Below are 22,571 nucleotides of genomic sequence, written 5' to 3'. Positions count from 1 at the left end.
GCATGATCTAAAACTTTAAAGCATGTGCAAAGCCTGGCAGAGAAAAGGCATAATCAGATGCAAATTCACTTTGTTTAGGTACAATCCATGAACTGTGCATTCAAGTACTATAGAAAACATTAATCATAGGAAACTGTAATTTTTGTTATCAGTCTAACACTAATCAAAAGGGAAACCTGTCACTAGCACTGACCTGTGAAACGTCCCAATTATACTCTTCAGAAATGACAGGAGCACTTAACTTCCTCACTGGGTAAATGACGACAATCAATCAACTTTGAATAACAATGAGCCACGGAGCTGAAAATTATTTTTTGTATAGAATCTACCCAGGAATTTATGAAAGGTGAAAAGCAACCCAAGGTTTTAGGGGCATTATGGCTTTCAGCTAGTGCAGCACATATCAAACACTAAACAGAATTTATGTGTTTTAATTTTCTAAAAGGTAGATGTGGACTTGGTGCTACAATGCATAACATATAATGCCAGATTTTAAATATGGGGGTAATTTTCATAAAATATTATGCGTATTGTTCACACCCTTGAATTTCCCTGGAGCCTTCTATTAAATTTAGATTTCCTGAAAAAAAAATTAACTGCTTAGCTAACTATCAGGAATTAAGCCCTCTTTTCCCTTCAAACAAAGTCTTTATCTCGATAAAATCCTTAACAAGTGAAATAAGTTATCTTTTCACTTTAAAATATTGAAGTTGTCACTGTTGGAAATTCAAGAAGTTGCACAGTAATAGCAGGTAGTTATATCTCAATTTACTTCATTCCAGTGGGACTTTATCAGAACCATCCCATTTATGTATGTTTGTTCCATTTCCTTGCAAGAGAAAGTGGGAGAGCTCATGGGCAATATTATTAGTTAGAAATGTATGCTTTTTTAAAGTTCCAAAAAGCAACTTCTACAGAGGTAGTGGGAAAGCTCAACCCCCTCCTATTTAGGCTTCCACTACAGGAAAACTTTTTCAGTCAATTAAAAAAGTTAAAATAAACAATCCACCATTAAATCAGAGAAATAAATATTTAAGACAATAGTTTTAAGTGGCCAATTAAATAAATTATAATCCTTTTAGGAATGAGGGGTTCGGGTACTTGCAACCATGACAAAGGATACTAAGATAAAAACAAATGAAATTTCTAGTGTGCCATGGCTGAAGGGAATAAAGCATAAGAGCAAGTGATAAATACCACAATGGAAAGCTTTTCTTGTAGTGTACAAGATTAAATACCTCGAAGATAGGTAGTCACAAACTGCTTGTTTCTCAATCATCTGTCAAAGAATGTGAGAAAGAAGCTCCTGGGTTCAAATCCATTCTAATTATCAGGTGATATGAGGAAACTCTAACACAGTTATCACAGATGGAGGGTGAACAGCCCCTCTCTGTCACCAGGGAATGGCCACCAGATCCCCAGACACCAGGGGCTGCTTGCACCACCACTGCTCCTCGGGTTCCAAGCAAAGGGAATTTTTAGCCTGTTAATCTGCTCTGAAATGCTGATATTTATTTTTGTATTTATTTATCTAAGTCATAGAAAGATGTATTTGCAAAACTATGTGTTGGTTGTTGGTTTCTTTAACATGGCAGGATCACTAACTAGGTAGTAGCTGTAATTCCTGCGAGAAGAAATGGGATTTAGTTAGGCAATTTTCAGAGTGTTGAGACGGACTTATTTACATATAAGAATATGGTTTCAAAAAAGACAGAAAATATACACATATTCTTTTCACTGTGATCACTTAGAACATTTTCACAATTTTCCAGATTTTTCACTAAAAACTTAAAATAGTGCTGACTATTCCAACTAGACAAGTGCAATCAAACAATTTCCTTCCTAACTCATTAAAAAAAACTTGAAAAAACAGACGTTTCCTTATTACTCTGCATCATTAAAAAACCTGGGAAAAGCACTGGATGCCAGCAGAAATGCAATTGTTACTTTTACTTTGCAGTCAGTGCCCAACAGCCTCCATCTGTTAGTGCAGCTCAGGGCAACCAGCGCCCCAGTACAAGGCCTTGTTCACCCATCCCAACCAGTAACAAATGTAAAAAAGCCTCCACCCACCACACGGCACCTGGAAAGATGTGAAGAAAAGCCCTTGATGCTTTGCTCACTTTTATACAAACTGACTGCTACATTCTGTTAAGAGGATTTAAAAACCCGAGTCTCTGCAATCATAATTAAAGCAAGCAATAAAATTACTGAAATATAGAATGCAATCAGTTTATAGGGCTAGATGTACAGCCACTACTAATTATTTTAGAAAACGAAGGAAGAGAAAAGATAGCACATGAAGAAGTCACATCTACTCACTAAAACACCACTTGCAAACTACAGCTGGGACCATTAAATAAATTTTGCATGGTCTAATTAACTTGGTTTGCAATCTCAATTACTTTTCACCCAAGAAATCACTTTTGTTCAGTTTTATGCATGCCTGTTTCCCTTTTCTAAAAAAAAAAAATGATGTAAGGCATCCTCAGACAAGTGAACTCTAAACTTCATTTGTCTTTCAGCAGGCTTGATGGCTATGCATTTAAAAACCCATTCTATCTTATAAACTAAAAATTAAATGTACTCAGCTGTGATGGTCGTCATTGCATCTGCTATTTATATGCTAATACCCTCACTGAAAGATCTTGCAAATTATTCCACCATGCCAATATCTCATGTGCATCTACTCAAAGCCAACTAAATATTTTTCTAGAAGATTTTGGTTGGGGAACCAGAATATTTATTGCTGTAGAACCTAGTTAGAGGGGCAACCTTAAGCACATGCATTTTTTATTCAACCATAACACAAAACATACTTCAGGCAGGTTAAAATGAAATTTGGGGATATTCTATGTAAGAAAACAGTGACCGGGATAAAAATCTTCAGTGCCAGTAATAGAAAATGAGTAGTCAAAACAGTGTATCTTTAATGTAAAGACACATTCCTCCATTTCCATTCTTTTATATCATCCAACACAGGGTGACATGGACATAAATGCTGGCACTTGGACAGATTTTAAAACCATGCTTGAGTTTTCTCATGTGCAACACAAGGAAAACACAAACTACTAACAGAGCTGTATTTATAAGAAGCTCCCACACAGCCTCCCTCCCCTTCACTTTGTGATATGAACATAAATTCAAACTCCAGGACTGCAAATTAGATATGTGGTCCAGGCAAAGCACATTTTATGTTCACCCGTAAAAGTATCACCATTCATTCTGGGTGTAGTTGCTCAACATCACATAAGCATCTTGGCCAGGCTGACTTTTATTTAGGAATGCACTTCTCACATTATTTCCTAATTTCCAGGGGTTAGTATAAACGCTTGAAGGGTTCCAGCCCAACACTTTGCCAAAGTACACTGGGGAATGAACATACCTTGCTCCAAATTGCTTTAGCAAGATAACAACTACCTGATGAACCAGTTTTCCCTAAAGCAAGAGTCTGAGAGGATTCTCACAGTCCTGCAGGGGCAAGCTCAAAACCCAGCTCAAAAGACTCTGCATCTTCATGAATCCTTTCAGAAAAAACTGGTGTGTCCAAGAGACCCAGTGGACCAGTGTGTGCCTTCACAGTTTCAGAGGGCAGAAAATAAAGGTAGTCTAGAAAACTGGTACATGGGATAAATTATTACCCCAGGAAGATATTGCAAGGCAAGTTCAGTATTTCTTTAGCAATAACCACTCAGATGTATTTTCATACCTCACTACTGGAGCTCCTACCATCCACCAAAATGGTGGTTGCATAAATCATCTAAATCCTTAAGCAGGTACATCAAAAAGGCCAAGTTCTCTTGCACAATCCACAATTTCCAGAAAGTATCAGATTCAGGGAAGATGCAGTTTAGTTTAACTAGTGAAGGTTTCCAAGTCAAACAATAACAGGTAGATACATATCTCAATTGAATAAACCTAATTAATTACAGACAGGTAAAAAATTATTCTATGCAAGATACACATAACCTTACATGCATTTCTGATTGTGGATTTTGGGTACAAGACATTATAGATGTGAACAATTTACTTTCATATTGCTCATCAGCTAAATTTAAATGCATTAATGCATTTATGTTTCAAGCCTAAAACTTTTCTTCTTTTTCCATTTTTATAAATACACACTTAGCAATGTACCTCTATGAACCTCACAAAAAAATTCACTTCAATGCACAATTCCCCCTTGTAAGGTAGGATGGATAAAAAGCAGGAAGCAAATTTGTATCTCCTACTTAGAGAATACACACTGCTCAGTATTCACAGATGAATCAAGGGAGATGACCCTTGGGCCTGAAAAACTTAAATACTTAACATAAGGGTTAAGCTGATGATGGAGACATCCTCCTTTATTTTCCACTCTATTAGAGGAGCTCCAAATTGCATTGTGCGACCTGCGCGTCACACGGGGCTCAGAGGTCGTCACAGTGACAGCCCCAAGAATTCATGGCTACATCTGCATAACAAGATATTTTTAATAACTTGAGAGCAGTGGCAGGCTGCATGGCCAGGGCAAAGCACAGAACACACCACAGGAACACAGCTCTTGGGAAGAAACAAAATCCACCAAACGCATCACCCAGCTATCAGACACTTTACCAAGGGACTGCTGTTCTGAGGGCTAATTTTACAGTGTTTTGTTTTATATCAGTCCTACATCCGAATAAAACATAAAAAATAGAAAGCTCTTTTAGCTGAAAAGTGATCCTTTAACAGAAATAATAAGAACATGACAAACATGACAATAAAAATAACACCAATTAAAATAGGAAGGAGGGAGAGGAAGCATTAAGTATCTGTATGACCCATTTACTAGTCTGTGTTTACTTTTACAGTTATGGTTGACCTGGCTTTTTTGATAAATATTACCTAGACAAAAAACCCAAACCATTTAAATGTTGCCTGGGCTACCAATTTGATCACATACCTATTAATAAATTTTACTGTTTATTCTGACCACATTACATGCTAACAATGTATAAATCTGGTAAAGAACATCTTTAGGAATAATGCTGCTGTAGTTATCAAATATTCCTATATTTCTCTATAGAAAACATACTAACAATCAACATCAACTTATCATTTAAACCTTAAAATTAAATGCTTCCAGTTTTCATAGGACAACTTCTTGGTAAGAGTTGGGGTTTCTGTTAAAAAGCAGTGATAGTGGAACCCTGGAAAAAGTTAAAGATAGAATCTAAAATGTTAGGCTTTGTGCTTTCCCAGATCAACTGCACCTGCGTAAGCAGTATGATAAATTATATAATTGTTAGACGTGATGATTGTTTAGTAATTAAATGTAATTATTATATAACCATAAGAAGAATAGTGAGAAACTCTGTTGGAAATTCAGAGAGGGGCTAAATTTATGTATACAATAGAACAATATAAGTTTAATAACTAACATGAAAGTTATGTAACGATAGAGCATAAACCATGATCATTTGGGATGTATGGTCGGAGTCAGATTTGGGTTGAACATACCCCGATTCCCAGAGCTTTAATAAAAAGCACCACATATAATCCCCGTGATTATGTGTTTTTGAACACTAACAGCAGCACCTGGGGAAAAGACTTCTCTACAAAGGTGTCTCTCTTGCTGCATGGTCTGAGCATGTTTTTTAGTAAATGTGGTTTCAGTTGTTTCTAACCCCCAGAAACAACTTCTCTAAAATGAACAAGAGAAAAAACTGTAAGGATGTGAGTACAGGAAGCTGTTACAGAGAGCTGTCACCAGGACTGGATTCTCTATAGCTACAAAAGCAGAAAAGAAATCTAAAATTCAAGTGCAGCTCTTTTTTTTTTTTCCTAAAGCAGGCACTAGCTTAACAAAAAGACAGACTTGAAAAGAGCTGGTTATAATGCTACAAATTTATTAGGTAGAAATAACTCATTTGAATTGCTAAAATGCCAAACTGTAGTTGAAGACAAGGGGAAAAAAATCAGCAAGTGTTGTAACAAATAACTGGCAGAACTCTTAGCTTAATTTATACCATATTAAAATTTCAACCTTTTAATGTATTTTGGGACTAAATAATTAGCAGCAAATATTTAAATTGTAAATTTGTAATAATTTTCTGATATTAATCTTTCTGAAAAAAATCTTCCTTGTATTATAGTGAGGTTTGAGTATCAGGTTCTGGACAACACAAGGACAGGCTCCTCCAAATCTAATTATTAATGGCATTATTGAGTTCAACCAGATGTTTCACATGGATAAAATTAAGTACACGAATAAATCAAGATCCAAGCACATGCTTAGATTTGACAGAAGATAAGGAAAGGTGAAACAAAAAGTAATGAATACAGTTAATGAAAAACTATATATCCCTGGTAGTTAATGTAATTTGAAATTTAAAATTCAAAGTGTACCAGGTCTGTTAAATGATCCCTCTGCTGACAGACACGTGAATGGGATGTTTCTCACATCATCTTTCCTCCTGGATTCTGTCTGCCCAAGTTTTAGGCAGCCTCAGTACTAAACTTCCACACTTCCCAAAGTAATCACATAAAACATAAGCATACTTAGAGTGTACAAAATCCAGCTAATGAGCTACATTTCTATTAACAATGTCAGTATGTCAAGTATTACCCTAGTGGGTAATTCTTTATGGAGAGGATGTCAGTGAAAGGTGGCATGCATGATTTAAAATACAGAACATACTTGTCCTCTCTAAAACTGCAAGATCATTTGCATTTAATCAGCAGCAAATCAGACATTAAACAAGAAAATTTTAAATCCAGTATTATAAGAAAGCAAGGAGACATTGAGAAACAAATCTATATTTAACCAGAAAAAAAAAAAATTAATAACAATTTGATGGTAAGTTATTCCTGCAAAAGAACTGAGTCTACAGTAGTGTTTAAATAAAACACCAGCCTAAGGCAATAATTACAACTGTACTTTTATAATAACTCATAAAGTCACCAATTAACTTGAAATCTCTCTGGTGTTGCTGTCATAGTAAGTTTACCTGGAAACACAGACTGAGCAGATGACGGGCTCTGGATCAAGGCGGCACAGAGAAAAACGTGGAGCATGCAGTTTGCACTCCCTCTGCTGGGCGCTGGAATTATCCTGAGCAGGCACTCAGAGAAGGAAGGTTCCTGTCTGAGCACCGTGCTGCCGGCAAATAAAAGCCTTTTACAGCTCCCACCCTCTTCACCCGGATCCAGCCATAACCCAGATTCTCAGAAAAATGAGTATCAAAACCCTCAAAATGTTTACACCCTCAAAATGCACTTTCACTGTCAGAAACCTGGCACCCCACACAAGGATTTAATTACAGTGAACATAACCCACGTAAGCACACAAAAACTCATTTGCCTTTGACCAATACAGGCAGTCTGTGATTTTTTTTTGTCCACTCTCCACCCACTTGAAAAAGTAACAGCTCGTAAAAAATGCCTTGAGTTCTGATCTGCTGGGGGCACAGCACTGGCAATGGGGAATGTGTGGACTGGGCAACTGGGATGGATTTATAATTATAAAATCTGCTTCAAGGCATTTGTTTCTATCAGTTAAAGGATAACCTTTGTTTTTCTTTTCCCTCTCCTCCCACAGCTCCTGAGAGGCAAGCACAAAGCACAGGCTGCTCCTGCTGGCAGGGTGTAAGTGTCACACAGAAATGATGGCCCTCCTTGTAATTAAGACTCTCTGATGGTTTGTGTTCTTCACTCTCATGGAGGAGAAAAGTAAAAGTGGTTATAGCTCATGTCACTATAAACCATTTTAAGTCAAAATGTCTCACTGTATAAAGTTCTGTGCTTTCCTTCAAGAGACTTTGTATAAGGCAAGTTCCCCAAACCTCCAAGAAGTTCACCTGTGGTTTGAAAAGCAGTTTGACATTTTCATTTTTCAGTAAAGCTAAAAAAGAACTTCAGAGAAAGTAACTTGTGCTAATTGTCTAACAGGCTTAGATTGCCAAAAACTCCTGCCTTGGAGCCTTGTGCTCTGTGATATGGAAAATGAAATGAGAAACAATGGGAAGCATGGATGTAATAATAAGGATTATAGATACAGCCACCTCAGAGTGCAGAACTGCCATTCACCTTTACAGGGTCCAGTTATAGATACAGCCACCTCAGAGTGCAGAACTGCCATTCACCTTTACACTGTCCAGGTAAGGATACAGCCACCTCAGAGTGCAGAACTGCCATTCACCTTTACACTGTCCAGGTAAGGATACAGCCACCTCAGAGTGCAGAACTGCCATTCACCTTTACACTGTCCAGTTATAGATACAGCCACCCCAGAGTGCAGAACTGCCATTCACCTTTACACTGTCCAGGTAAGGATACAGCCACCTCAGAGTGCAGATCTGCCATTCACCTTTACACTGTCCAGTTATAGATACAGCCACCTCAGAGTGCAGAACTGCCATTCACCTTTACAGTGTCCAGGTAAGGATACAGCCACCTCAGAGTGCAGAACTGCCATTCACCTTTACACTGTCCAGTTAGGGATACAGCCACCTCAGAGTGCAGAACTGCCATTCACCTTTACATTCCCCAGTTAAATATACAGCCACCTCAGAGTGCAGAACTGCCATTCACCTTTACACTGTCCAGGTAAGGATACAGCCACCTCAGAGTGCAGAACTGCCATTCACCTTTACATTCCCCAGTTATAGATACAGCCACCTCAGAGTGCAGAACTGCCATTCACCTTTACACTGTCCAGTTACAGATACAGCCACTCCAGAGTGCAGAACTGCCATTCACCTTTACAGTGTCCAGTTAAATATACAGCCACCTCAGAGTGCAGAACTGCCATTCACCTTTACAGTGTCCAGTTAGAGATACAGCCACCTCAGAGTGCAGAACTGCCATTCACCTTTACACTGTCCAGTTACAGATACAGCCACTCCAGAGTGCAGAACTGCCATTCACCTTTACACTGTCCAGTTACAGATACAGCCACTCCAGAGTGCAGAACTGCCATTCACCTTTACATTCCCCAGTTAAATATACAGCCACCTCAGAGTGCAGAACTGCCATTCACCTTTACACTGTCCAGTTATAGATACAGCCACCCCAGAGTGCAGAACTGCCATTCACCTTTACACTGTCCAGTTAAATATACAGCCACCTCAGAGTGCAGAACTGCCATCCTCTCCCACCACAGAGATGGCACAGACCAGCCCCAAACCCATCCACGTGGGACCCTGTGCACTCAGCCAGGGATGCCCACTGTCCCCCTCTGCTCGCTGAGCTTTATCTCCAGCTGTGCTCGGCCCCACACTTGAGCAGGTCCAGTCTTGTGGTCCCCATGTGCCACCAAATCCCATCTGGAAGGACAGGGGGCTGGGAGCCAGGGCTGTGCAGGACAGCCAGGCTGCCACTACTGCTTCTCTTGGGGTCAGAGACACAGAGACAGCAAAAGGGGCATGGCAAGAGCTGCAAGGACACGAGGACACCTGGACAAAGCCACACACCTAACACAGGCAGCAGTGCTCTAGTGAAGAGGAGATGTGTGCAGTGTTTCACATGCTGACATGTAAATATCTGACAGATGGGGATTCAATAACCATGGCCTAAGAGATTCTGTTTATTTTGTTCTACTAGACTCCCAATTTGCCATGCTTTTATGTTTCAATAAAGTCATCTGACACATGAATAAAATATAATTTATGCAGTTTGCTTCTGCTGTACAAAGCTCTCTGTGTTCAGGTTATAAATTTAAAATAGCTCAGCACTAACACTAAATTTAGTTATTTTCCACTGGAGAGAAACCCTAGGAATATTTATATATTGTTTTCAATGCTTAAGTTAACTCATTTTGCATTGCTTCATTTTGAAAGCATTGTGAGCATTATGTGCTTCCTATCTTTTTCTCCTTTTAACAACAGAATTTATTAGCTTTCAAATTAATAAAGTTATTAGTTCTAAACATGCTATAGAAGCATACAGACAGCACTGGTCACTCTAAGTGGTAACAATACCATTGTAAACACACACACATTCTATTCACACACACACACAAAAATCAAGGCTTGAATGTCTTTTACATCTTACAAGAAATATAGCAACTAATATTCCATGCAGAGGTGCAGCAAATGAAGTCCTGTCAAGCAAATGGCAGGAATGACAGCAGATGTCTGGATTCCTTCATAGCTGGTTGCATAAAGGTAGCACACATATTTCACTGGAGACAAAAGCCTCTGACAAGACAGTCTCTCAGTACTTTTCATTCAGAGTTGGCATTTTTGACTGGTGTGGCACATCAGGAGGTGTTAAGATGATGAACCAGATTAATCTTGATTTAGCTTCATTTGTACAATGAAGGCAAAGCCTACAACACTCAGTCATGGCTAAATGAGGCTACACAATTTAGCTCAAGGTGTTATGTCCAGATCAAATCCTTACAATCCAGTAAATCCAAACCAGACTCTAGTCTGGACTCTGACCCAAAGCACTCATTTTCATGTCAAGCTATGCAGTTATTTCATTTCATCACAGCCAACAGAAATTAGTATCATGCAGCTCTGATTTTTATCTATGTAAACAGGGCATACACTTCTTTTTGGTTCTGAATAATGTATTTGATCCTTCAGCCTGTTTACTCACAAAGTCTACCTATCTCACAAGAACTGTCATAGGTAGTTAATCTCTGTGAAAAAAGGTTGATAATCTCTGTGAAATAAGTTTGATGCTCTAAACTTTCCTATCATAACCTTAATCACATTACATGTTTAGTACAGAGTAAATGCTACAAAGCAGAGAGACTACTTTCCTGAACTGAGAGAATCTCAGAGTTTAGCAAATTGTGAAAGAACATGAGCAGTGCAGTGTCTGTTGAGAAATATGCACAAAAGAAGCTGAGGATTTAACAGTGTTACACATAAAGCAACTAAGAGTAAATAAAATCTGCACTTACCCACTTCTCTATCCTTAACAACAACAGGGATGCCATAAACAGTTTTGTTCTAATAACCAGGCCCCTGGAATATCATACAGGTGTTTACTGCTCCTTGAGGGAAGCTACAATCAGCTGAATTAATGTACTTTACAATAAAACCTCTGTTGAAAAGTTTCCCAGGTTAGGGCTTAAGAGAAAGAGCATTTTTCTGTATACAAGCTAAACTTTACTAATGGTTCTCTCTAGTAAAACAGAATTTTAAGAAACTCACCACTTTTCTTTTTCTTGCTTTAAAGGAAATGTCCATTTCCTTGTATTTCTTCATAGCAGTCTCCATTTTATTCTTGAGTTCAATGGCACACCTTAGCTGATCATCATTGACTCCTGCTCTGGTAAGCAGCTGCAAACCAAGAAAACAACACCCTTATTCTCTTCTAGAAATCTGAGCCAAAAAAAATATTCCAGTTTTCCCTCATAATTAATGAAATAATATCACAAATTCATTTGTTGTACAAGTGACAATTAATGAAGCCAATTCATTTTCTATCCAGACTAGAAAAACTATCAGCAACTAGTGAAAGGAAAAAAAAAAACTAATAAAAACTATCAGCAACTAGTGAAGCCAAAGAATGAACAGACATTAAAAACATCTTCTGGAAGTGCCCTCCAGTAGGCCAAATTGCACTCAGGAGGCTCCATGATACACTGCTAACCTGATAGAGAGCTGTCTAACAAAAATAAGCTGTGTTTTACTTTAAGACTTTGCAAAGAAGCCAAGTTTTACCTATCTTAAAAAAAATTTAAAAAAGAATTGCCTATAGGTACCACACCCAAGGCTGAGAGCTACCCAACAAGCTCTGGCAGTGTCCTTTAGTCCACCCTTACTGAAATGGAAATCTTCTCTAATTGTTCCTGCTTCTTCAACCTTCATTTCCTTTTGGTTCACTCTCCCTCAAGCTTTAGTGTATCCCAGCCCTTGTTTCACCATCTTTTTATTAAAAAATGAAGAAAAAATAATTAATTCTTTATCCCACCTGAATCCAGGACTGCACAGAAGGCCAGAACTTATTTCTGAGAAGTTTGTGAGCATCCGTGACACTGTTTATGATGGCAGTATTATCTTCATTCTCTTGCACTTTTATATCTGCTCAAAACAGGGGAAAAGAGTTAGTGCAAGACATTTATGGTATCTGCACTACAGGAGTTAAAGAAGGCAAATTACTCTAAGACATTTGATCACTTCAGGGGGAGTTACAAACATCAGAATGCTTCTCTGCTCAGTATTAATTATTCTGTTACTATCCACACACTCAAAAAATCTGAGGAAAATATGAAAAGTGTTCAGTCCAACATGCCAGAAAGAGTTGTTAAGCCATCATCAGCAAGGAATGACCAAATAAATCACAGACAGGTTCAGTCTTACTATTTTCATTACATCTTGTCCCAAGTTCAAATTAACTGGGCCTTATTGTATCAATTTCTTCATGTTCAATACAAAATAATCTCTACCCTGGTAGTAACAGGGAATGGATTGTAAAGAAGCCAAGCATGCCATTATCCAAGTAAAAGTTATACTTTTCACCCATTGTTGTCAGCAAACAGAAAAGCAGACATCACCCTTGCTGTCTGCACATGGAATTCCCTTAGGACAGGAACTGTAAGAGATTTCCAAAACACAAACCATCCTGATTTTTCTACAGGTAACTCACACTAGCAAAGTTATACAAAAATGGTATCATCACTTGCTAGCAAAACTACTTGCAAGGAAGAAGTTTAAGAAACACCCAATTGTATGATTTTTAAACTATCAGCTTATTCCCCAGCTACAGAGGGAAAGAGGTGAATAGCAAAGAGGAAGAAAGTTGTATTTGATAAACAGATTGTTTTTAAACACAGAAGACTCATCATAGATACTATGAAGTGCTATAATGGGCTCACAACAACTATTACAAAAGTTCAGTCTTAGAAGGTAATTAATGAAATCTGCTAATCACACACAAGAACACCCAAAACTAAGAACAGTTACTAGAGGAACGAGAAACAGAAAAATAAAAAATAAATTTAAAAAAAAATCAAAGTGATGTCCAGTAATCCCAAAGCAAAATGGTGTCCAGTAACCCCAGCATTCAAGTAAAGAAACAAAACCACAAGCACAGAACACTTCAGAGAAAGGCTGCCTCCAGCCACATGTCAGAAGTTTTTCCAGGTACCTGTGGAGATTTCAAGGTCTAGAGTATATTTATGTGAAATAAGCCCATGGTTCCTAACAAAAGTCTGGTAATCATCATCATCATCATCATCGTGGAGATCAGGGCCACTGTATGGAACATCTGAGCGTGTGCCTCCATCCAGCTCTTCTTGCTCAGCCTTCTCATCTGCCTCCTTGCCTCCATCAGCTGTAACACCCTGGGAAACAGGAAGGATGTCCTTGCTGCAGCAGGGCTGCTCATCATCCATGCACCCCAAGGAGGACGGGGTCACTTTCCCCTGGGAGGACAAGGGGCATGCAGGTCCAGCCTCATTAGCAGGTGTTTGTTTGCTGAGCTCCGGGTCAATCTCGTTCATCCCAAAATTGAGAGGATCTGGCATCAGCAGCTGGAAACAGTTCTCCATCTCTGTCAGTGTGTCAGCAATCTCTTGGGACATTTCTATCAAGACACAATTGTTTTATACAATTGTTAGATACTGTAAAATGTTAATGTCTCCAGAGCAGACACAGAGGTACAAAGCAAATATGACTGCCAAAGGGGGAAGCCATTTATCCAGTGACAACTGAGCCATACAGATCTTCCTCTTCTACAGAAATTGTCCTTATAAAAGTGACAATCCCTAAGCAGGAAATCTAGAATTTCAGAATCTACATGCCAGACATGTAGAATCAGAGCTCCTCCTTTCCTCAGCCTCTCTAAATTTCACTATGTAAAGATGACTCAAGTGTTTCATAGAAGTTGAAGGAAAACAAGGTTCAAGGAGATATTCTGAGTGATCTTGGTGGGTATTCATTTTACAGCCATGAATTTTATTGCTGTGTGTAGGAACGGCCATGAATGTATGTTATTGCTCAAAGAGATGCTACTGATACAAGTTACTTTAAAAAAGTGAAATCTCTTTAAAATTCCACTCTAGTGCATGAAAACATTTCCAGCATGCAGAATAAATGCAGACACAATTGCATGCATCACATATAACAAATTAAATTAAATAACGCTTCAAACTGCAGCATAATACACTCACTATCTCTGTTACTCTTTGGGGTGACAGAAATGTGTCTGCTCTGCACATACTGCTCACAGACTCAGGCCCCAGTTACAGTTTCTAGCTGCACCGTGACACTTTTCACAATTATCCGACACTGCATCCAGAATTCCTGAGCAGACCATGGCCTGTATTTCTGGAACACAAGGACTGTATATACAACATAAGTAATGCCATAGACCAACAAGGCATTGGGAAGTCTGTGCCTAACAGAAATTAAGTCACTAGCTGCAAAAAGTCTCATGGTTTGTTTACTTGGGGTCATGCACTCACACTTCACTGAATTAGAGACCAGATCTTTACTTGATAGCATTTTCTTTCTTTCCCATCTCTTCCTACTGAACTCACAGGACAGTCACTTCTTTCCCCTGATATTCTTTAGGTGAGAGAAAGGGAGGGCTGAGCTCCAAATGCAGTATTCCTGCTTTCTGTGGTCAGCTATTACCTGGATAGCTATTCTCTCAATTTATTTTATATAACCTTTAAAAAGGTTGCTTTAAAAACGAGCAAAAGAACAAACAAAAAAATGCACTAAAAGAAGTAAAGCAACCAACCTTCCATTTCTTTTTCAGTTCTTTTGACTTTTTCTTTGTAAATGTTCTCCAGACGTTTCTGCTTCTCCTCTTCCCTCCTCCTCTCAGCCACAGTTCTGGCATGCACATCCTGAAAATCCACCTAAGGAGGAAATGAAGAAAAAAGGGTGACATTCCTCGTAAGAAATATATAGAAAATCCATTTCCTAAGATCCTTATCTGTGGTGAAAAATCCTGGAACATCAGCCATCAGGCAGAAGCTCAGCAGCATTTCCTTTTATCTCTTCTCCCCCTTGAATCAATAACTGCAGCAATTGTGAACAGAGTTTTTACTCCTACTAATAAAGGACTGTTGAGAATCAATGGCTTTCAAAAGGAAATCATAAAGTAGAAAAACAAACCCCCTAACCCCTTAGATTTTCACATCCAGAGCGCAGGAACAAACAGGGCTTTGGGAGACTTCTGTCACAGCACTGGAGACCAGGAGTCAGGGAGAATCAGCAGGAAGACACAATGCAGGGGAGATATTGAGATTACATGAAAACATCACACCATGTCCACCAGGAAATTTAGGAAAATTCTGAAAGCACTATAACAACCAGTGTATATATATACATACATATATCTATATATCAAACTTACAAAAAGAACTTTTTAAGAAAGGAAAGTAAAAGAGAAGACCTACAATTTTATTAAGAAACAACTAATTTGTGATTTTACAATTCCATTGTTGGATTTTGATAGTGAGGGGAAAAACATTCAGTCTCACTTCCTTATGGATGAATTATAAATATTAATCTGAACAACTCAAAATGCTGTTTCTTAAAATATTAGCAATATTTGGGTTTGTTTTTTTTTTTTAGTATGGTCTTAGAAGGGATTGAAAACACAAAATAAATTCACTCCTGTCTTAAAGAAGGGAGGCTTGATTGCATTAATGCTGAAGGAAATCCTTTTGAAAAACATAGAATTTCCTTTGATTGCTACGACATAACTTCTATGAACTGCCAGACAGACAGTGCTGAGCAAGCCTGCACTTTGCTGATTGTGCAGCCCACGACTCTCTTGCAATGTCTCCATCACAAACACTCAGTGAAATTTGTTATTCTTGCCACTGCTAGATGATCAAGTGAGTCAACAGCCAGGAGTGGCTCTCAGCAACCTACAACAAAGTTTTGGAGTCACACAAAGGTTTTTGTGTAACAGCTCTCAGAGAAGCTGGCATGGAGGGTCTCCATCAGCTCAGAAACAGGGACACACACCAAGCTGGTTTTACAGTAGGGAATGGGTGGGCAGAAGGGTGGCAGGGAAAAGATCTGGCTTCACAGCCTACTGCACCATGCAGAGCACCAGAGTCACCTTTCTTGGTTTTCAGGATCTGACTTCTGCAGGTTTGCACAGCTGCCCACAGAGAACTGGGAGAAACAGATCCACCCAAAGAGCAACACTGCTCACAAAAGCAGAACAAAGATGCAGAGCCCAGGAAGTGCAGCCACCATTTGCTGCCAGTCAGCCTGCAGTGCACAGCAAACCAGGCACAGCTACAGCTTCCTAAAGCACAACTTCTGCCTCCTGCCACAGCACCTGCAGTGGAGGCATCTGTCCATCCTTGCCCATTGTGCCAAAAGGACCATGAAGCCTTTTATTGCTGGCCTGCAATTATGGAACTAAATGTCTGAGGAGCAAAAAACTGCTCAAGTGAAAGGATGCTGAGCAGCAGGCTGAGACAATTACTGCAACTTCAGTGAAAATACTGGAATACAGCAGTACCATTCTCTGTGTGCACCTGAAATCCTGTTCTGTCATTCCATCCAGGCATTCCTCAGCCACAAAGATACTACGATATGGGTCTGTGCCCAAGTATGCAAACATTTGGAAATATGTGAAATATTTTTCCTCTTTCTTCTTCTTTTTAACTTTGAGACTGCAGTTTGAAAATAATTACTTTTATGTATACTGAAGCATTATTTGCTCTTGAAGTCAAACATCTACAGAGGCACCTACTTGGTCCCCATTACTACTGACCTGCTAACATGAACAGAGTGGGGAGTTCTCTAGCTCCACACCCTAAAAGAGCAGCAGCTGTCAGAAGATGTTTATAAAGTGATTTTGGTGATTATTACAAGAAACCCAACCAAAACCCAACTATGGGCCACACACAGAGCCAGCACACCACCCAAGCTGCCCCATGCTACTGTGCCAAACCAGTAAAACTCAGCAGTGATGTATTTTGCTACAAAAAAGTAGAAATGCCTCCTCAAAACTTCTGGTTGCTTCTCACACTTCAAGCATTAAGCTGGCAAAAGGCCAGTTGGCTCACAGCAAGCCTTTGAGTACAAGAGTTACCAAGCTACCTGAATTGCTTCTATTGACATTAATGTTTGTAGAGGAGCTCAAATCCAGCTGCTCTAGAAAAGAGCACAGCTGGTTCAAAACCTGGAGAGGGATCCCCCAGTTGTTACTGGGGAGCAGCCCCTGACCCCAGGAGCACAGACAGACCTGCCACACTTCAGCAGAGCTGTTGGACACCTGTGTGAAACTGTATTACATGTTAAAGCCTCCTTGTCTCAGTCTTGCACTGTCATTTAATTTTCTTCCTTTCTTAAACAAGATAAGAAACGATAATTCAAAAACAGTCATCTTTTGTGAGCAGATGCCAATATCTGGATAAAAAACCAGCACAGCACAGTTCAGGAGGGAACACCATTAGCTTACTGTGGAACAACAACAGAAATACTTCAGGTATCACAAAAGCTTTTCATCTGTTGTTAGGAATCTGAATCTGCCTTTGTGAAGAGAAAGAAAACCAGTATGTTTACTGAAAGCCTGTTATTATCACTGTAGGTAGTGTGAATGCTAGAACAGTGCTGCAAATTTCACTGCTGCACCTCAGAAGACAGACTAAAGCAGCAGAATGTTCCAAACACAGTAACTTGAAGTGACATCTAAAAGCCAAGGTTTACATGAAATTTCTCTGTCATAAAAGCTCTTTTCTGGCACAGTAACACAGCTGAGGATGGCAGGCATGCACACTGGCAAAGTTGTACAGTAAAGGGGACCTAGAATGGGGCAGCTCAGTACAGAAATCAAGCTAGTTTAAACTAGCTATGGAAAGATGTAGCAGGTGTTTATCCTCAGTTTAGTGCATGACCATTGCTGTCCTTCCCAAAAGAGCTAAACCTTGGGGCTCCAGTGAGGAATCAGTGGGTGAAAGCCAGCAGGTGAGCAATGCTTGCACCCTGAAAAAGGCACAGCCCAGCCATGAGTATAGAACAGAGTTTTAAATACCTACAGTACTGCAAGATGAACAGAAAGCCTGGGGTTTGTTTTCCAAAGACAATCCTCAGGATAAAGTCTCCTACAGGCGATGTCGTTTCCTACAGCTTTCTTTTTTTTTTTTTAACATTTATTGGTTTCCTTACTTTAGGCATCCCCTGGTGATCATCACCTAATACCACACAGTGGAGTAAAAAACGCCGAGTACCTTCTTGTTCTGCTTTAGGAAGTGGTATCCCAGGGAGAGCTGCTTGTAGGCCTCGCCGTATTTCTCGTGCCAGTCCTGCACTGCCTTGATGGCCGCTTTCCTCAGCTTCTGCGCCACCTCCTTGGGCGGGGGCAGCGGCTGCTCGTGGTCGATGCCCACGGTGAGCTCCAGGAACTCCTGGAAGTTGGAGATGAGCAGCGTCCTGAAGCGGTGGGACCTGGCGAACAGCTCCTGCAGCACCTGGAAGGCGGAGAAGCGCATCTCGGCGTGCTCCTCGCGGAGCCGCGTCAGCAGCAGGTGGTACGCGTGGCCGATGTGCTCCTCCGACGCCCTGAGCGCGGGGACAACGAAGGAAAAGGAGGGGGAGATATTTAAAAAGACGCTCAGCACGTAACAGCATAAGCCCGAGGACGTAATTGATTTTAAATTTTAAGTGAACAGCCTCTGTGCTGGCAGCACCCAGTCCCCACAGCAGGCCCAGGAGCAGCGCTCGGGGCGGCCGCGCCCGGGACCGCCGACCTGGGGACAACAGTGGGCCCGGCTCTGCCCCTCCCTCCGGCCGTACTTGCAGATCTTCTTCAGCTCCTTCATCCTGCCGGGCTCCAGCTGCGGCTCCCCCGACGTGGTGAGCTCCTCCACCAGCTCAGCCAGGCGCTGCTCCATCTCCGCCGGCACCGGGGCACCGGAGCTGCCGGGACACCCGCTCCGAGGGTCCCTCAAGCCGGGAGAGCTCCGGCCGGGAACCACCAGGGCTGACGGGCCCGGCCGCGGCTGGGCGGCGCCATCTTCCGGCCCTGAGGAAACCCCGCCCCTGAGGGAGCCCCGCCCCTGAGGAAACCCCGCCCCCGAGGGAGCCCCGCCCCCGAGGAACCCCCGCCCCTCGCACGGACCCGCCTCTTGCGTAGGCCCCGCCCCTCAGGGGGACACACGCCCTTGTGGAGCCACGCCCACATGGAACCGCGCCCATAGAGTGCTGAGCCCGCGCTCCTCCCCATTGACCACACCCTCATTGGAGCCCCGCCCCCTTGGGGTGCTGCTCCCCCCCGCACCGGCGGGTGGTACCTTCCTCTTCCCCACCCCCCCCCGGCACCTACCATCTCCCCCGCCCATGTGACGTGCCGGCGCCCGGAAGCGCGGCCGGGGATAGGCAGGGGAAGCCTTAAAGGCGCCGCGCCCCGGTTTTGGGAGAGGGGATGTGTTTAACCCGAGCCCGCCGGTTTTGTGTGAGGGGATGTTGTGTTTAACCCGAGCCCGCCGGTTTTGTGTGAGGGGGTGTTGTGTTTAACCCGAGCCTGCCTGGAGGGGCGAGCAGCCGCTACACAACGCCCCTGCTTATCACAGAGTCACTTACACCTCCAAATCATTGACACCAACCAAACATCACCGCTCTAGTCTCTCCTTAAACAGCTCCCTGGGCAGCCCGTGCTGAGGTGCAATCAGCCCTTCTGTGAAGAAATTCCTCCTAATGTCAAACTAAGCCTCCCCTGGCGCGCCTTAGAGCTGTCCTCTCGTCCTGTCGCTGTTTGCCTGGCGGCAGAGCCCGATCCCCTCCTGGCCTCCAGCTCTGACAGGGAATTGCAGAGATCCACAGGGCCCCCCTGAGCCTCCTGTGAGCCCCCTCAGCCCCCTCAGCCGCTCCTCGCAGCCCTTGTGCTCCAGAGCCTTCCCCAGCCCCGTCCCGATCCCTGGGCAGGCTCCAGCGCCTCAGGGTCCTTCTGGTCGTGAGGGGCCCGACCCTGGGCGCCGCTGCACCGCCACAAAAGTGTCCCAAAAGTGTCCCAAAAGTGTCCTTGTGTGCCAGCCGCACAGGTCCGGTTCTGCCGTGGGACACCGTGAGGCGGCCCTGGCTTCGCTGCTGGCAGGACCTGCAGCTCTGGGCTCCCTGCAGACCCCCGGCTCTGAGGGTGCTGCTGAACCGCTGGGAACGAACAAGACCTTGCGGATACCCCCACTTTGAACAGCCTAAAGAAAACAGACATCTAAACTGTCTCTTCCCGTTTGAGGATGTCAGCTAAATGACAGGTATTTCCTTTAATCCACAGTTCAGGCAGGTGTTGGAAGCCATTTGTGTGGATTGGTGTTGCAGCTGTGTCTGCTGGCTGCTGTGGTGGGGAAAGATGGCACTGAACAATTTTCACTAGGAATAGACTGTGAAAAATGCGTGGCTTATGATTGGCTTTTTGAAAATATTAAAATGAATATTATATGTGTTATGTTAGAAAGTTATGCTGTATTTTCTTAAGTAGTGTGTTAAATATAGTTTTAGGTTATAAGATAATGTTAAAATAGAAACTATGCTATGTGAGATACTTTATTTAAAGAGAGGACTCACACCAAGGTAGCAGCCACAAGACACCTAAATCTTTCAGAGAAAAAGAATTTGTTGCTCTCTTATCAGAAGAAACTAACTTCTTCCTGCCTCACTCAGCTGAAGACATGGTTAGGATTCAGAGGAAGAAGCTGACACTGATCAGAGAGAATCCTTTCTTTGAATGGAATTTATGCATCGTGCATGAAGTGTATGAATATGAAACAGGTTATTGTTTTTAAGGGTTAATCCTCGGTTAACGTGGGTCCTTTTTCAGGCTTATTTTGTCCAGAAAAAGGTACCCAGACTTTCTGTAACTCTTTGTTTTTATTGTTTTGGTCCTAATTTGGTCCTAATCCAAATTGTCCAAATTATTATCACTCTGCTATTTTATAGTCCTTTTATTATTATTAAACTTCTAAAATTTTAAAAACAAGTGATTGGCGTTTTTCACATGGACTCACATCTTCAACCAGGTTTACTGCAGTAAATGAATACATACATTTTGCAGTGGCTCTGCTATTTCTGACTCAATGCAAGAAACCAGTGTCATCCTACTTTTTAATAATGTTTATCCTTTCCCCAATGCCTTCCCTCAAGCACAGTGCATTTCCATGTGAAATTCATCTGAGTGGCACAGCTCATCTGTAAAGTTTAGATCAGTTTACTCTCACTGTTTATATCTATTTCTTTTCTTCATTTGATTGAAAGTGCCAGGACAACTGCTTTCTGTTAGGGTATGACTTGCAAAAGGAGCATTGCTGTGCTATCTGGAAATGGAATTTCAAAATGAGCCTCAAGCAACAGACTTAGCATCTACAAAGGCACTGATTTCATACTTTTGCATAATGTTTAAAGAAATCCCTGCAAGGAGCCATATGGTTTTGCAAAGAATCAGTTGATGAATGGGTGAATGAGTGCTGAGTTGTGTAACTCATTCATGATAGTCCCTTAGGCAAATCCCAATGAGAGCCAGGCTATTTATTTATTTATTTGTTAAAATCAAAGACAATTACATAAAATTGTGTTGGCTGAAGTTGCTGAGTCTCCTTTTCCCTTCTACTTAATGAACATGGCAAATATCCACCATTTAATAATTTCAATATTCTCTTCATCTGGACCAGCCTGATAAAAGGCTGAAGAGAGCCTGAACAGTGAAAAACCCACTCAGCTGCAAAAGTCACAAACCTTGCAGCTGCACTGATTTTCCCCAGCTGGTCTGGGCTGTTCCAAGGGGTGGAACACAGAACACTGTGGAGTGCAGAGGCAGGGCTGAGCACCAGCTGATATCCCTTCAGAACCTTTGATTTAAATGGTTTTTTTGTTTACACCTGGTTTCAGCAAAACCTGGGTCTGTAGCTTCGTGTTATGGGGATTGCTGAATCCAGGAGTTGCATTTCTCATGTCTGTACTGAGACATCAGCAGGAGCAGCGTGGTGACACTTTGTGGGTGCCCCAGAGTGAGGGACACCTTGCAGGAGCAGCATGGTGACACTTTGTGTGTGCCCCAGAGTGAGGGACACCTTGCAGGAGCAGCGTGGTGACACTTTGTGGGTGCCCCAGAGTGAGGGACACCTTGCAGGACCCCCTGAAATTTTAGGATAGCTGTATTCAGCTTAATGAAATGAAATTAAAAAGGAGGATTTCTTCCCCTGCCAAAATGGAACTTAGGCAAAGAAAGGCTTCCCTACAAATAATTTGGAGCTAAAATAACTTTTGTTTCAGATCTGAAGATACAGAAACATGATAAACATTTACATTAAATTGTGACAGTTTGTGCCAGTTGGGTTGTAAAGAAAATGACCTGTGTGAACTGAAGAGATGCTGAACCAGCAGTCTGAGTTGAGCAAAAGGGTGACAGATATTTCAGAGCTCTGAACTACCTTGTAATGGGTAAAGAGCACATTTGAACATGTTCTCAAAGGGGAAATAGTCTATTCATGAAACCATCAATAATGCAAGGCCAAAGGTGCTTGGTGACCTCCTCTAATTGTGTGAAATAGTGACTGTGACAACACTTCAGCCTACTGTAACATTTTATAGTTCTGTCATAGGAGGAGATGAATGAACCTGCTCTGTGTGCTCTAGATCAATAATTAAATATCCACTTGTGGGTTGGATGGAGCAGCAGTA

At 41.6% G+C, this 22,571-nt stretch overlaps 1 protein-coding gene across 1 annotated transcript in view; it reads right to left on the bottom strand.

Moving 5' to 3' along the window:
• Nucleotides 1–18,916, bottom strand: part of UVSSA (UV stimulated scaffold protein A) — a 44,543-nt gene extending 25,627 nt beyond the window's left edge. Inside the window, exons 1-6 of the mRNA XM_058024340.1 lie at nt 18,696–18,916; nt 18,131–18,461; nt 14,668–14,788; nt 13,069–13,506; nt 11,893–12,002; nt 11,130–11,258 (exon numbers count right to left, since the gene is read on the bottom strand). Coding sequence (XP_057880323.1) covers nt 11,130–11,258; nt 11,893–12,002; nt 13,069–13,506; nt 14,668–14,788; nt 18,131–18,461; nt 18,696–18,793 — 1,227 coding nt within the window. The 5' untranslated portion in view covers nt 18,794–18,916. The remainder of the gene's footprint in view (nt 1–11,129; nt 11,259–11,892; nt 12,003–13,068; nt 13,507–14,667; nt 14,789–18,130; nt 18,462–18,695) is intronic.
• Between the last annotated feature and the right edge of the window lie 3,655 nt (nt 18,917–22,571).

The sequence above is a fragment of the Melospiza georgiana genome, chromosome 5 (assembly GCF_028018845.1).
Source record: "Melospiza georgiana isolate bMelGeo1 chromosome 5, bMelGeo1.pri, whole genome shotgun sequence".
Taxonomy (NCBI): Eukaryota; Metazoa; Chordata; class Aves; order Passeriformes; family Passerellidae; genus Melospiza; species Melospiza georgiana.
The sequence above is the reverse complement of the archived record's forward strand: the minus strand, read 5'-3'. Positions and strand labels throughout refer to the sequence as shown.